A 16,870-nucleotide genomic window follows, 5' to 3' on the forward strand; every position below is an offset into this window, starting at 1 on the left:
ATGAGAGGATTGACCTATTTGTGATGAAATTTAATTAGTCTAGATGTTTATGTCCTTTATACTGTATTTCTTAAATCCCTGTATAACTTTCTGTCTTTGTTGTAAATGTTTAATTTAACATTTAATTTAACTCTTATCTTTCATTACTGCATTGAATTATGTTTTTAAGATTTCAAAGAATACAAAGAAATACACTGACATCTATGGGACACACAGAAGATTGCAGGCAAATTATGTTTTAGAAATCCTAAGTACTTGTTTTTGTTTATTTGTTTATAGTTTAAAAAATAGCTAACCATCTGGATAGTCAGGAAAACATATTGAGCTACTAAATCTGATTTGGCAAATGTTTTGCTGAAATTCAGCTATTCAAATAACTAGCATCAATTATTAAGAATAATGAATAACAAATGCTACCACAGACTTCTGGCAACCTGACCATTATAATCATCTATCTGTCTGACACAAATAAAAATAGCATTATTTTAGTTTAGTTTTTAATGATTGGAAGTTTCTGGATAAGGATATTAAATTTAAAACATATGATTTTAAATTAATACACTGTTCACCTGCTGGATCTGGCTACAGTTGACCTACTGTATATCAGTCTTTCCCATTTGGCCTCCTACAGATGTGTTGGTTTATATACTGTACTTTATAATTCCTGTCTTGCCAGTTTGTGGGATGGAATCTAATACAGCTGAGTGATGCCACATTGAGGAAAGCTGATCAAATCCAACACTACAAGTAGTCCTCAACTTATGACCAAAATAGAGACTGGAAAATTCATCGTTAAGCAGTACAGTTGTTAAATGAGGCATCACATAACTGCACATGATTTTATGACATATTTTGCAGTGGTCTTTAAGTGAATCACGCGGTTCCCCATTGATTTTGCTGGAAAGGTTGCAAATGGTGATCACGTGACCCTGAGATGCTGCAACTGTTGTAAATACATGCTGGTTGCCAAGTGTCTGAATGTTGATCATGTGACTGAGGGTACACTGCGATGGTTGTAAATGCGAGGACCAGTGGTAAGTCACTTTTTTCAGCACTGTCATATCTTCCAATGGTCGCTAAATGAATGGTCATAAGTCGAGGACTACCTGTACTTATTCCATAATAGCCATTCAGATTTTCCTGATAAGCCCACAAGCAAGATATACAAGCAACAGTTCTTACTTGTCTCAGCATTCGGTATTCTACAACAATGAAATCTAAATGCTACTGGTGGCTTTACCTACTATCCATTTGTTTTATTATTTCTTTAAAAAAATGAAAAAGGAAGACAGCCTTTGCTGCCAGTGGGCTAATGAACTGCAGCCAGAAAAGTCTTTATATATATGATGAGCTGCTTCCTTTTATTCTGCGTCTACTGGGAACTTGATTTAAGGACAACTTGATTTGCAACTCCTACCTGCAAATTAGGAGTGGTAGTTTGCAAGACAAAACTGTTATCTATTGCTGCCCAATAACTGAAGAAGAAGGACAGCAGTGGTGAAGGAAGGGACAACTGCAGACAGGACAGTTCCCTTGGCCAAAAGCAGCAATCTGATTCTGCAGTGGGTCACCTCTCATGTCAGCAGCTATGCATTATCTCCAAGCACCTAACTTCCTGAAGCAGCCCCCGAAAAATAATAACGCCAAAAGCATTATTTGCTTATTTGTGAAAATAGCTCAACTGCTCTTTTCGACTGAAACCTGAAGCAAGATATTGAAGATGCTAAAGAATTCCACACATGTCAACCATTTCCAGAGTCATTAGAAAATGGAATCTAGATCCCAAAGCTTCTTCCATAAGAAATGGATTCATATTTTAAGCTGCCCCAGGAATCTGTATTATTACCAGTAGAATAATTAAACCCAGACAGTTGATTTTCTTTCTTTTGGTAGAAATAGAATATAATTGCTAGGGTAGATCTACAGAATATTTTGGCTAATTCTCTGTCACCGAGTTCATACATAAGATAGGGTTACTTTTTAAATGATGTTCCTTGACAGATCTGCATGTTCAATCAGAACAGCTTTTTAAAAATGGTAGGAATTGGAACCAATAATTACAGTACTCTAAGTAACTAAAATAAAATAAAACTCTTGCCATCTACATCATCTTCATTTACAAGTAGTAAACATCATATTCACACATTAAACACAATGGAGTCTGTACTACATTGACTGCACGGTATGACTGAGCAACTGTGGTGTTTTGGAAAAGACAACCATGGCAGAACCTTATAAAGACAAAGAACTCCAGTGTAGATCTTGAGAATTAGTCACAGTAAGAGAAAGATCACCTGATTACCTTATGCCAGTGTTGTCCAAACTTGGCCACTTTAAGATGAGTGGACTTCAACTCCCAGAATTCCCCAGCCAGCATGGATGACTGGGGAATTCTGGGAGTTGAAGTCCACTCATCTTAAAATGGCCAAGTTTGGACAACACTGCCTTATGCAAAGAGCTGGCCATTATGATGAATTGACAAGGGGAGATGAGTACATGGAATTTTTTATCACCATATAAAAGAAACCTGATCAACCTTGGTTACTCTACATCATGATTAAGTTATGGGAGAGGGACGCAAGGCCACCCCTGGAGGTCTATGTGTATTTCTGAGGCTTTCTCTCTTTCTCTTCCTTTGTAGGTTCTGTCCTTGAAGGCAAACAGCATTCTTTAATAAATCTTAGCATCTGAGAGTTCCTGATGATAAAACACAAATTCTAGCTGCCATTATATTATTTTATGTATTTAATCTTTGGATAGTATGGCTATTTATATTATATCCATTTGTAGTTAAATCTATATACTGTCTGGACAAGCACTGTATGACTGGTGATAAAATAAACATTTTAAGTGCACAATTAGAAAATATATGTACATGAGATGAGTTATTCTTGATAGCAAGTTGTTAGATTTAGAGAGAGATAGCATGCTGGTACCATTGCATTCCTGATTGTTTTATTTCTTTATTCCCAAAGATTATTGATATATAAACTGCCTGGCTGAGCTGCTGTAAGAGTTCACAAATAATGTGAAGCTGCTGGCAGCATGTGGGATCATGGGGAAATAGGATTATAAGAGTAGCAGTGAAAAGAATTACATGCAAAACTGCAGATGATTTTTTTAAAAAACTGAATCATTCAAAGAATGGCTCTACTGAACTGAGCAATCTGAACATGCTGCCCAGGTGAACTGAAGAGTTTGATGAAGGAAAACTAGATTTCCCAGTGTAATCTCTCCAGAGTTTTCTCTTTTGCCTCAGAAAAAAACAGGAAAAATTGGACTTCTGGGGAAGATGGCCGACTGAAGATGGCTCTGTGAAAAAGTGGAGCTGACGTTTGCGGACTTTTTTAAAGAGCCAGTCAGCAGATCGGCTCCTTTGATCCTCTCTGGATAAAAGAGGGAGATGCAATATTGCCCAAGCTGTTTCTCCTTACAGTTGTTCCGCTTCCTCGTGAAGAGGAAGAGACTGCAAGACAATGATCTCTGCTATGGGGGGGAGGGGGAGATGGGGGAAATCAACATAATTACTCCAGCCACAAACAGAGCAAAACTCGTGCACTTCCCTTGCTAACTATTTTTGGAAATTGCTTATTAACTGCTTCAATTAAATTAGACACTTTCAAAGGGACAAGGCTGGAAACGCCCGGTGAGTGAGTACCTTCAGACCTTAATATAAGAAAATAAATATTTATTTTTATACCTCTTAAGAATTTAAAATAAACAGCAAAAAACAAGACAAGGTTTTGGCTACAGAAAGTTTTAAAAAGATTAAGGGCACAGAAAACATTGGTTGAATTTTGAATATTAAGACTTTGAAATTATTTTGAAAGAATAAATGCATGTTTGTGGGAAATAATTATCATGGCATTTGGAGGTATCTTTGAGGAACTCCACTGAGGACTGCGTCGAGACTTTGAATCAAGTATGGCAGCTATGTCGTGTCCTTTTGGGAATAGTCTGTCTTCAGAACAAGATGTTATAGAACAAGATATACAACAAATTCCACTTGAGATTAATATGAATGAAACTTTGGATAAGAACCTGCCATCAGATGCAAAGAGAGAACTGTATGAGGTTTTAAAAACTAAGAAGGAAATAAAAAAGACAATCCCAGAGAGTAATGGGAATAATTCTTTTTTGTTAGATTTACAAAAGAGATTGCTTAAAGTATGGAAGAAATTTGTAATAAAGATCAACAACTACTAGAATGGATTACAGAGAAAGACTGTTCTGTATATATAAAAAAAGGAATACAAAGTCGCCTTATTTGACCTGGGTTAAAATGGGACATGTTGTTATTCTGGGTAGCTCTTTTTGGATTTACTGGTATTTTGACTGGAAACTGGATTTGCTTATTTGGTGTTTAAATATGTTTACTTTATAGCTATTTTCTGTATCCTAATTGCCTAGTATCTAAATGTTTAGTGTCTAATTGTGTGAATTTTTTTAGGAGAAACTAGCTCTTTTTGTTAGGTTAAACTTTAGTCTTTTTTGTATTAGGATGCTGGAATTACTTTATATTTGTGAATAGTTTAGAGCTGAGATATAGAATGTTTATTTGAATGGGATATGCTGTTATTTGGGGTGGTCATCTCTGGAACGGTTGTGGAATGGGCTGTGTATTGGAGTTTTTTTTTTTTAAAGGAGAAATAGTCTCTTTTATTATGTTAAACTTTAGGTTTGGTTTGTTTATACTAGGATGTTGGGACCTTTTTATACCTTTTAAATGAGATTTTGCTTACAGCTAAATTTGAGTTTTACATATGTTAATTAATTTTAATATTTTAGAACTCTGGACTTTTGCTGACATTTGGATAAGGAGAAGATGCTACTTATTTGATTCTATTACTGAGAGATGGGTTATAGGATGAACAGTTTTTTGTTAATTAAGAGGGGTGAAGAAATTATGAAATTGTTTATACTTGTTGTGATGAAGGTAGGAAGTCGGTTTCTTAAATGGGCAGATTTTTTTGCATTCTTTTTTCTTTTTTGTTATACTTTGTATTATCTTTTATTGTTCTTTCCAAAGATCTTAATAAAATTATTAGAAAACGAATAAAAATAAAAAAACAGGAAAAATCAAAATTTTTAAAGAAGGCTTCAGAATACCAGCTGGATCACCATTTCATGAGATTTGCCCAGAGCACCTTGTGCAGAAAAGAAACAGCAAGCTGTAAAATGGATGGATATCTCCAATTGTTCTACCCACTTGCTATGTTCCAGCAGAGTGGATGCGCTCCAGGTCCCCTCTATTAAATGTTGACATTTGATGGGACCAAGGAAGTATGTTTTCTGTCATGGCCCCCACCCTCTGCAATAGCATCCCCCCAGAGATTCAGATGGCACTCACTTTCCTGGGGTTCCAAAAGGCATGAAGACCTGGCTTTGGTCTCAGGCCTGGGGTTAATATGTTTGTGAGGCCCCTACTGTGGTTGTCTGTTATTGTTTAGCCCATGCTGTCTGTGGTGTGGTATGTTTTTAACTGTTCTTATTGTTGGATTTTGTAAGTCACCCAGAGTCTACTAGTTTCTACTGTAACAAATTTAAATAAAACAACAAGAACAACAAATATGCTGCCGCTTCTGTAATGGGAAAAAAAATGCTTAAAATCAGGGACATTAGAAAAAATACATTTTTAGAAATCCCCAGTTACTTATTACTCTTTCTGATGACTTTAGGCCTATCAGCATCTATTATACTACTTATCTCACAATGGTTTTGATAAGATAGGGGAGCATACTATATGGTACCTTGAAGTTTTTGGTTTTAAAACCTCATTAATAATATTTGTCTGCAGCTTTCATTTTCTTCGTTTGTCTCTCCAATCTTCCAGACCAGTCCAGATAAAACCTCTGCTGTGAAGTTGAGAGTAAATGATTTATTTATTCTATTTCTTTAATGTGAAACATAATTATTTTAGCCACATTAAAGTTGTGTACTTTGGACTGTAGAACTCTTTAATTTGTATTTTTCTAATGAATAAAAATCCCTTTTTCTAACCTTATGAGGAAGAACATTAAGCTTTAAAAAATTATGCACAACCGAGAGATAAATTCAAACCACTGTATTACCTCTTCTCCTTCTTCAATATGGTAATCTTTCCTTTGGTTTGGCCCACCAACAAACATTATATTGAGCTGTCGGCGATGCCTGCAGAACAACATTTTTTAACCATCAATCTTTTTAATGCTTCCTTCAATTTCATTACTGTCCTTTTTTCATAGCATACAAAAAGTGATATGCAACAGTAAAACTATTTTGCTTTAAATGTTAATAACCATAGACAGCAGCAATGACATAAAAATAATGAAAAACTAAGGCATAAAAAGATGAAATAATTTAAGAAACAGTTAAGAAATGGGTTGGGGGGGGGGGCGTTTTTTTTTTTTTTTGCTAATGATGCAATCTTGCTCCATTCAAACCAGAAGTAACTTCCTCTGAGAAGTTTATTTTCATGGGCAATTAGAAGGAAGAAAACAGTGCTTGTAATATGTAATTCTTGTAATATGTAATTCTTTGCTTCTGAGTTCCTTGGGGAGAAAGAAGTCCTCAGGTCTACCCTATCATGCTTCATTTCTTTTGTGTCAGTCTATTGAGCATTAATGGACTCTCTAGTATTTCCCTTATTCAGAGAACAGAAGGAGGTAAGTGAAGGTAATGAGGTAATCATATAACCTACAAGCAGCAAATTCAACCTACAATGAATTCCCATTGGAGACTCATTCAGATACAGTGTAAAATATATAGCTTTTTGCTATAACACTCCTAAGTTTCCTCTAGTTCCTGTATTTTTTGTCTCACCACTAACTTTTTTGGCATAATGTATGGACTTGGGAAGTCTAGGCTTCTGTTTTTGATTAACTACAGCTAACTATGTTGTCCAAACCAAACAGCAGTTACTGTCAGCCAAAGAATAAGGAACTAGAGTATACAAATGTCAGTGAAAAGCTATTGTGACATCTTTTCTAAGTTGAAGGTTCCATTAATTCAACAAAAATTATTATTTTGTTTTTGTTGGAACCTATACTGTATGTCTTTTTAGGAACTGATTTATGCTTGTGATCAGAATGCAATATTGCAACATTGCTTCATATAATGTGGTTTTGTGCTTTAGTGATTCTCTTTAAGACATAAGTGATTTTGCATATTAATTTGTTCTGGAAGACTCACTGTTTTTTGTGGATGCTCATCTTCTTTTGAATTATATACCAGTGGCTTGGAAATTAATAGAACAGTGGAAATGAATATTGGGTACTTCTTTCATCACACACTAAAATACTGCACAGTTGGACTGATATTATTTATATTTTGAACAAACGTTTTACTACTGGGAACTTCAAATGACTGATTAGATCCTTAGACTATACTATACTATTTTATTTATTTTACTAGTTTATAAATTTAATTTCCTATTTTTTCTCCCACTAAAGGAACTGATTTAACTGTTAACTTCATATGACAGGAATATAAATGTAACACTAGGTCAATGAGTGTATCAATTATACTTTTATAGGGGAGAAGTTCTCTTTTTTATTGTTGAAAATAAAATATGTAGGCTGTGCAACAGTAGAAAAAAAAGAAGGCACATGAGTCTTGGGCAGGGAGAGCTTGTAACTCAAGACTTTTTGCCTTCAGTTATTTCATATTTGTTTCTGTGTCTTCCAAATACCAGCTTGTTATCTTCTCCATACCCCATTCTAGATTATATTAGCAATTTTCTACAAACAGTTGGAAAACAGCTACAATAAACTTAGACATGGAGGTGGAGAGTTACTGTGAACATGCATACATACAGGCATACCTCATTTTATTGTACTTCACCTTATTGTGCTTTGCAGATATTGCATTTATCAAACAGCATCACACGCTACAGAGAACTCTTTCGTGAAAGGAAGTCAGTCGATGCAGCAAACTTCACTGTTGTCTTATTTTAAGATTTTTTTAAGATTAAAGTATGTACATTTTTAGACACAATGCTGTTGCACACTTTAATAGACTACAGTATAGGGTAAACATAGCTTTTATATGCACTGGGAAACCAAAAAATTCACGTGACCACTTTATTGCAGTGGTCTGGAACCAAACCTACAATATCTCCAAGGTATGCCTGTAGTCAGATTTAGGAGTTTGCAAGCGGGAAGTGATGAAGCATACATCACAACATACTGCATGTGCATGAAACTTATGTACTTACAATGTCAGGATACAAGTATGTAAGGGTGGTTTTGCTCCAAGACCACAATTAAGAATAATTTTTGCATCATCATAGCTAGCTGTGGAGGCCTAGGCACATGCATACTTCACTTATAAATTGAGATAATCTGTACAACTACAGACTATTTTGATATGAGAAATACTAACAGCTTCTGGACTAAAACAACAGTAGTTCTAGATAAGTACTGTATCTGCTATGGATTTAAAAAAAAAAAAATTAGAATCCAGGGTTGTCATTTATTTATTGCTAACTTTCTAAATATAAAGCAACCCTTAGGCTAGCCTAGCAAAAGCAGACAATAGTCAAACATCAATTAGCACTGTCAGATACATCTTTACCCTTCATTTCTACAAATTTTTGAAAATAATAATAATAGTAATAATAATAATAATAGTAATGGTACCCTTCACTTACATAAGCTTATTACATACTGGAGGCAGAAAAGCATCTCTGTTTTCTTCTACCCATTTCTTTACATTCACAAGCATCTCCTCCATGACTCTTGATAGCAATGTGGTCCAGAGAAAATGGTATATGAACCTACTAGGTCTGGCACCGCAATTGTTCTTATATGCTATTGCAAATGAGTGTCTCTGTATAATTGGAATGATTGGTGCATAACAGTGCACTATCCTCAGCTGATGAGTTTAAAATCCAAAAGGTTATTTAGATGATTACTTAGCTGAAGGGCATTCTCAACAGTTTAGCCAATAATCAACTCATGCATGAAAAACTACCGTATGTCTAAGATATCTTCCTCACAGAAATCTGTTCAATTTTAGTAAAGAGAATGTACCAGTAGGATGAATTATTTTTTGTGTGCCCTATTCACCCTCACACATATTACATTATTAGTATCTGGCCTATATGTAACATGAACATTTCACAATATTTATTAGTTTTAAAAGTCAGTTTTTATTACAGTCAAATATAGCCCTCTAGAACTTGCATATATATTTTTTCAGATAAAAAAGCATACCAATTCAACTCAAAGTAGAGTTAGCTTCTGTGTAAGTAAAGAAGGCTTGGCAGTAATCAAATTGTTGCAGCTAATTCTACAGAACATGATTATGGAAACATTTGCTACAAGAAGGTACAGTGATTGTCATGAACTTGGATAGTTAAAAGGAGATTAAACAAATAACAGGATAAAATTATTGGGGGCTACTAATAATGATTATCATTAATAGTTTGATTTCTCACACTTGTCCATGATGGATCCTCTATCATCCTGGAACATACCCAAAAGTGTTCACTGCAACTGGGTGGGCCTCTTGCTCTGAGGTTTCAAGGATACTTTTGCTGACATTGTGAATACTTGATTGTAAATGCGGCTGAAATAACTTGCAGAACATGGACAAGTGAATCCCTATAAGTACCACATAGCATCTACTATTCTTTTCCTTTCTCTCCTGGTTACTCCCCTCCTTTATTCCCGCCTCCCCTACAATTAAATTAATGAATCCAAGTAGCAGAAAGATCCAACAGTGAGTCCTATTTTGTTGTTGTTGTTCTGACTGATGCTATTTTTAAATAGATGGGTTTGAGTGGCAGAACATGGTGCCATTATGCATTTTTGTTGTGAGCTTGGTCAAAGATGATAAGTGAAGCAAATTTATAGAAAAGCTATCAATTACCACCCATAGAAAAATTGTTCATTATTTTTCTATGAAGGGGCAGATAGGGGACCAAGATGGTATGTCAGTGTGAAAAGATGACAGGTACATTGTGCATATGAAACAGAAACAGTCACTGATTCCTCCCATACTCTTTACTTTTGGCCAATATCTCTTGGGAAAATTTTGAGATTAAACATGTTAGTGCTGCAGCAATAAATAAATACATAACAAGATAAATACATCCTCAAGCTTGATTCCAAGTTACTAAATCAGTGCAATTTTCTTGGCAGCATTATGGAAGTAGTTTCCCTTTACCTTCTTCTAGCATTTTTTAATTTTCCAGCTTGATCAAGCTGATATTCCCAGGTGGTCCCACATCCAAGAAGATCAAGTAAGACCAAAATAATTCTAAAATAGAATGGATTTAGGATTTGAATTTTTTTTTTCTATTTCCCCACTGATTATTGACATTTAATTTCAGTTACTTGCTCCATGGATCTTATAGCAACAAGGGCTGGTCAGATAGACTCTATGTTCCTAGATCAAGCTTTAAGAATGTAGTGTTCTTGTAGTTTATAGAGTATATTTTAAGTGTAAAACAGCTATCCACAGAGCAGTTGCTATTTGGGTTGAGAGTAAATATGTACTGTGATGAGGCTGACTGCATTAGTGATCATCCCCAGAAGTGCTTCATCTGGCCCCCTCAAAACCAAAGGGGGCCCTTGATAAACTTTTTTGGCAGCTGATGTCTGCAACTGTGTCTGTAAGCAAAGGAAGACTCCCCTTTTAGTGTGTGCTTTTGCAAAAGCCGAATTATGGATCTGAAAAAAACGGAGTACCTGTTAACAGTTTGTAGAATTATCAGGGGTACTCTTTATTTCCCCAGAAGCCTATGTTATGTTTTATATTATTAAAAAAACAAGTGAATGCATTTGGGGTGGACCCTAGAAGCATCTTATACTTTCTTGGGTATCTTGAGAGGCAAAAGCTTTCACTGTTCCTTTTTAAATGAAAGAAACTTCTAATCTGAGAGGAAGTTCAATATGCTTTCCTTATTTCCTACTGCGGCAATGTAGTCGGGCCTGCGGACGATCCTAACGCACGCAACCACCCAAAGGGAGGCCGGGTCCGGGCTACTCGGCTGGGAAGACCGTCGATGCCCGGCGCGGGGAAAGGCCGGCGCGCCTCTAGCAACTCCGTGCGGGCCAGGCGGGGGGAAGCCCACTTCCCCTCATTCCTCAGCGGGGCCTTCTCTCCCTCGCCTTCCTCGGCCAGCCGCCTCTACCCGTTTCCCCCTTCGAGCCTCCTCTTAGGCTTTTCTTCAGCGCCCGCCCTGCCGGCCGGCGCACCTTTGCTACTTTGGCCTGCTTCGCTCCCGCTCTTGGACAGCGGAGACGCCTAAACAGCAGCAACCAGCGCGTCTCCTCCCGCCCCGCAATGGCGGCTCGCAGCGTCACGGCCGCGCCAGGGCCTAGTAACAGCCGCTGCCGCCGCTAAAACAACGCGACGCTAGAGGAAGGGGAGAGGGGGAAGGGCGGCCGGCGTGAAATAGAACTCGTTGCTTCTGCCCCTCTAGCCCGTGCTTTGTTGTGGCCCAGAAACATGAAATTCGGAGCAAAGGAAGAAACGGGCAAAGACGAAAAAGAAAGAGCACGCATTGGAATGGCGTCCACTCCGGTTGAGCCCTTGATAAAGCGTTCGGGAAGAGTTGATGTCAGGGCTCCAGTGGCGCAATCGGTTAGCGCGCGGTACTTATACAGCAGTACACAGCAGAGCAATGCCGAGGTTGTGAGTTCGAGCCTCACCTGGAGCACATGTCTTTTGGGACCGTTCGCTTTTGGGATATTTCCGTGCATTTGTCAGCAGCTCGCTTGCTACGTGTGCCACGGATTCATTCCACGTGGAGAATTAATCAGACGAACACAAGTCATGAGAATTGCAGTAACTCACGGATGCAAAGGCAGTAACTTTAAAACTGCTATCAGACTGCAAGTTATTATTAGTGAAGCTTTTCATTAGTATCATAAATATGTTAGTTGCATTTAAGAATCATAATTTGTATCAGTATTTCATGTTCATTACACAGGAACAGAAATATTCATGTATTTTGATTCCAGTATATACCTAATTGTTAAAAAAAATAAAGAGATTACATAGGATCTCATAGCTAGATTCAAGTTTTAGGTTGAACTTCATTCATGTCAATGGGAAAATTAAGCCAATATTGAAATCTTCCCCATTGAAATCCTAGAATTAAAATGGCTTGGTGTTCATTTATTTTACAATTGTTACAGGAACAGTTAGAAATAACATAGAGTAGTAATGCTTAATCTATGTTCCACAGAGTACCAATGTTTTTATTTTATTTATTTATATTTCAAATTTAGATACCGCCCATCTCACGAAGAAATGACTCTGGGCGGTTCACAATAAAACAACAATAAATTTTAATTAAAATACAATAAAAACAGTATAAAAATACAGTAAAAATAGAATAAAACCAAACACATACACAAATATTTATTAAATGTGTATGCCGCCCATCTCCCCCAGCAGAGATGGGTGGCATACAAACATCTTCCAAGATGTTGATCAGTAAGGTGTCAACATATGGGAACATCTTCAAGGTGCTAGCTACAGCCAGAGTTGGTTGCCCCTTTTTTTGCCCCATTCCAGCTGGCAGAGCTGGGTCTTGACTGCTTTCTGGAAGGACAAGGGAGTTGGAGCCTGCCTCACCTCTGGGGGGAGAGTATTCCATAGGTCGGGGGCCACAGCAGAGAAGGCTCTCTTTCTGGACCCCGCCAGTCGACATTCTTTCATCAACGGGGTCTGCAGCATACCCTCTCTGCCTGATCCGGTGGGACGGGTGGCTATAATGGGGGTGAGATGATCCCTCAGGTAACCCAGTCCCATGCCATGTAGGCATGTTCCCTATACAATCTGAAGATGTGGAGTTCTTGGGGTTCTCTGAGCATGGTTGTTTTCTTGCAAATGTTTTGTTATCCAGCTAGGTAATATCTTCAGTGCTAGAATGAAGTGAGGTTTGCTCTCTGTTTATATACAGTAGCTTGCCCTGCCAGTGTTGGTGGGGGTGAGTTCTCCCCCCCTTTGGTTGATCAGGAAAACACACACACGCACAGGCAGGGCAAGCCACTGTATATAAACAGAGAGCAAACCCCATTCCCATCCTAGCACTGAAGATGTTACCTAGCTGGGTAACGAAACGTTTGCAAGAAAACAACCAAGCTCAGAGAACCCCAAGGACTCCACAGTTCAACCCTGAGCTACATATATTCTCTTCTATTGGAATCTGAAGATGGCTATGAGCAGGTCAAGATCTGAGAGATAATTTTTTATATTATTCTTGGTGGATTTTTGATCCATTCAGTTTTAGTAGCCAAACAAGTACTCTATCCAGGAAGAAGAGATGCTTGTAAATCTCTCCTCAAATAACACATTTAACAATTTTTTTTTGGGGGGGGGGATATTAGAAAACCTTTGTATGAGCACCCATAGAGTTTCTGAGCTTTGAAGATCTTACCACCATTTCTTCCAGCATACTGTTAGGAAAGGGCTTTTTCAGCACCAACATAAGTGGATTTTTTCACTCAGTCAACCAATTCACTCCAAATATTGATGCAAGTCCATGTCTCTCATTAAGATATATAAATGATGCATTACTGTATCTATGGCAAAATAATTAAAACTTGCATGATTTCAATACTCATTTTATCTATTTTACACTTTTAAAAAGAATATTGGAGAATACTTCAAACTCTGTTCCTTCTTACTCTTCTTCAGCAAATAAGCTCCAAACCTTGGTTTTTAAAAAAAATTTATTTAAAGACTTATAGGCCACTCATCTTAAGAGACACAGCTCTAGACAACTCACAACAGCAGTACAAATTCAAAACACCATAAAAACAATAAAAGCAAAAACCTGGTGCCACAACGAATCTCCTCCGATGCAACCAACACCACCATCTTCAGACTCCAACCTCACTCCATCCCAGCATTTTCTGGACATTACACTGTGATGGATTTATTTTTTATGGACAATAACTCATCTAATGTACTGTACCATATAAATGAAAAGTCAAACCTGCAAAAAATAACTGTAATTTAATGCAATTGTTTTTCAAAGTCAGGAACAAAAATTAAAAAGAAAATAGTGAAAACACTGAAATCACTTGGAATCATATCAGTAATTTTATGCAGACACAGATACATGATTGAAGGAGCTTTGCAACAAGTTGCTGAATAGGTGAAATATATCCCACATGTACTGGTGTACGGTGTGATGGAATGAGTCTTTGGATGGGAACTGGCACACGTACAACGAGCCTATACACAGGCTTCACATACATATACTGTATAGTGAACTGCATAAGTTCCACAATGGCTTGATATTTGGTACTTATGTGAAGCACTATTGCCTTAGTTATCATTCCATGCTGTCAGAAACCCAATTGCAACAGAATATTTAACAGCAGAGAAACCATACATTGTTTTTTGATACTCTCACCTTAGCTATTGCAAAGCATGACCACTGAATGTCAGAGATGGAGGAGGGTACAAAGCACAGGCCCTTCTACTATGTTCAGTGAATGTAACCTTGAATATACCCTCAGTCCCATGACCTGTAGCAACCAATTTCATGGAGTTTGTTTAGGAATCAGTGACTTTAAACATAAGGGCTCTGACCTTTATGTAAGTCAAAGTAAGTAGCAGCACCAAGTTGATTTTGGAAGTTAAGCAGAATTGGGCCAGGTTAGCATTTGGATGAGCTATAGTTATGTGTGTGTCTCCAAACAACATAATAGCCAACACTTCATAACACTGCCAAGAAAACTGCATGGATGCAGTCAGAAATCAAGTTTGCTAAGAGCAGGCCTGCATAACATGCGGCCTCCCAGTCTTGTGCAACTGTTGGCGTTTTTGGAAAACTCAATAAATCTGCCACCACCAAACATTGCCACTGCTGCTGCCTCAAGACACATGGCCAAGCGCCTCCCACACCTTCAGGCCTCACCAACTCCGCCAGCTCCATCATTGCTACTGTACCACTAAACAGGTAATTGGCGCACCAGCTATTCTTCTGTGGCCTGTGATTGTTCTTCATTTGTCAGCATGGCTCCTTCCCCTATACAAGGTGTGCAGGCCTGGTCTAGAGGATGCCCTCACTTCTTAACGTGTTTAAAGTTCATGGGAGCCACAAGGAGTACAACGTGGAGCACAATGCTTATTTAAAAGATAGGAAGGTAGAAGAGTCCCTTCCAATGAAAACAGAAATCATCCTCAGCAATGTCTTGTTTCCCACAAAGCTGAAGAAGAGAACATAATTTTTAAAAAATTTTAAGTGAATAGCAAATGAGGTTATGCAGTGGACAGTGTGCAAAGCCTTAGTACATAGTCCTAATTTAGCACCCCAGTAGACTTTCAGAAATACCTAGTGGCTCAAGGCGCATGTCAGGAGAACAAAGGGGCTCTTGCCTCTCACGTTGCCTTCTCTCACAAAACAGCACAAGCAACCATATCTATAGCGGCCATATTTTCTTAGAAAAATAAAGGATGAACCTGAAAAAAAGGCAAATCTGAAAGAGGTTCATATGGATAAAAAAATTGTGTTTATAACTTTGCTTTACAAAGGAAAATTCAAGAGCAAAACCAAGAAAAACTAAAAAAAAATTCTAATAAAAATATCTAAAAACAAATAGTCTATGTAAATTTATTTTAAAAAGACCATTCAATTTCCATATTTTTCAAATGAATGTGAAAGACTGTGCGTTCAGTGGCACCATTTGTATGGTAAAAGTTAAATGACCAAACTAAAGGACAAAAGTGAGCTTTTGAAAAATAAATAAATCTAAAGGACAGCTTTCTGCAATAAAGGGCTGTCGTTTATAATGAAGGACGTATAGCCGCTGTAACCACATCTGATTTTAGGCAGAAATTAGTGGCAAAATTAAATGCAACACTGTTAAACCGCAGACAGCAGGGAAACGATCAACCTTCCATGATCAGAACCCCGCCGCACGGGTAGGAAAGTCGCCAGCTTCCTCTCACGCACAACTCCCGTCAAAAGCCGCCGGTCTCAAATGAAGACTCGCAGGAGCGCCCCCTTCTCACGCGCCCGCTCTTCCTGCCAACGCCCTGAACGTGGCGTGCAGCTCATAAGCGTGTGATCAGTGAGCGGGAAAAACAGTCCCACGGAAGAGAGAAGTGTCACTGTGCGGCTGGCCCTCTTTTTCCTGCCTCCCAATTTCCCCCTTTTTTGTACACCTCCTTGCTAACGCATTTTCTGCCACCAACTCTCCCATCCCAGCCTTCCCTCCATCTCTCGGTCCGCGCCCCCACCCCGCCCGCCTCTTCACGCCAGGCTCGGCCTGGGGGAAACGGCGCCTGGGCAGGAAACGCCTCCGATTCGTCTCCGCCCAGCTTCGAAGGGGGAATGGGGTTCAGACATTTTCCTCGGACGGGTCTTTACACGTTGGAGGCTTGTGGCGTTCTCAAGGCGCGGCGAAAGGAGAAATGAGATGGGGCTCGCTCTTTGCTGCATTGCCCCGCGCCCACCGCGCCCCGTTCCTTGGAGACTTCGGGAGCTCGAGGGTCTCAGAGGGTTTCGTGGCTTAAGGCAGCCCGTGATGGGGAGGGGGGATAAATAAGAAAGGCTCTTTCTTCTCTCCCCGCCCTTTTTTTTTTTTTTGCATACGCACTCATATTGCACAATGTGGGGAATAAGGTTGAATACTCGCAGACTTAACTGCATTTGCGCCTACGCTATCAATATTAGCTAGGTCAGGTTCGCCTACTCTTCAGGACTACTTAGAAAATATATTGATATTCGTAAGACAAAAAGTGGGGAGGAAGGGAGGGAAATTTGTTGCTGTTCAGTGCCTCCACTTCCTGTTGCGATTCTCGATTGGACAAAAATAAAAATATGCACATCAAGTCTCAGTTGAGTTCAGAATTTCGATCATTCCCTAGAAGAGTGTTCCTCAATCTCAGCAACTTTTAAGATGTGTGGACTTCAGCT

General features: G+C 38.4%; 1 protein-coding gene and 1 non-coding gene across 3 annotated transcripts in view; one reads left to right on the forward strand and one right to left on the reverse strand.

Annotated features, from left to right (window-relative positions):
* The window catches only part of HAAO (3-hydroxyanthranilate 3,4-dioxygenase), a 30,608-nt gene extending 21,774 nt beyond the window's left edge, over positions 1 to 8,834 (reverse strand). Inside the window, exons 1-2 of one of the 2 annotated variants that reach the window (XM_025175614.2) lie at positions 8,630 to 8,834; positions 6,072 to 6,150 (exon numbers count right to left, since the gene is read on the reverse strand). In XM_025175614.2, the coding sequence (XP_025031382.1) occupies positions 6,072 to 6,150; positions 8,630 to 8,712 (162 nt within the window). In that variant the 5' untranslated portion in view covers positions 8,713 to 8,834. The remainder of the gene's footprint in view (positions 1 to 6,071; positions 6,151 to 8,629) is intronic. The other variant, XM_007442122.3, reaches the window with a different exon arrangement.
* A 2,719-nt stretch (positions 8,835 to 11,553) lies between these two features.
* TRNAI-UAU (transfer RNA isoleucine (anticodon UAU)) lies at positions 11,554 to 11,647 on the forward strand. The gene is made up of 2 exons: positions 11,554 to 11,591; positions 11,612 to 11,647. It is a non-coding gene; the product is annotated as a tRNA-Ile (tRNA).
* The last annotated feature ends 5,223 nt before the right edge of the window (positions 11,648 to 16,870 follow it).

The sequence above is a fragment of the Python bivittatus genome, unplaced genomic scaffold (assembly GCF_059951505.1).
Source record: "Python bivittatus isolate LINGU-HERP-01145 unplaced genomic scaffold, Pbiv_v1 ctg000020_np1212, whole genome shotgun sequence".
Taxonomy (NCBI): domain Eukaryota; kingdom Metazoa; phylum Chordata; class Lepidosauria; order Squamata; family Pythonidae; genus Python; species Python bivittatus.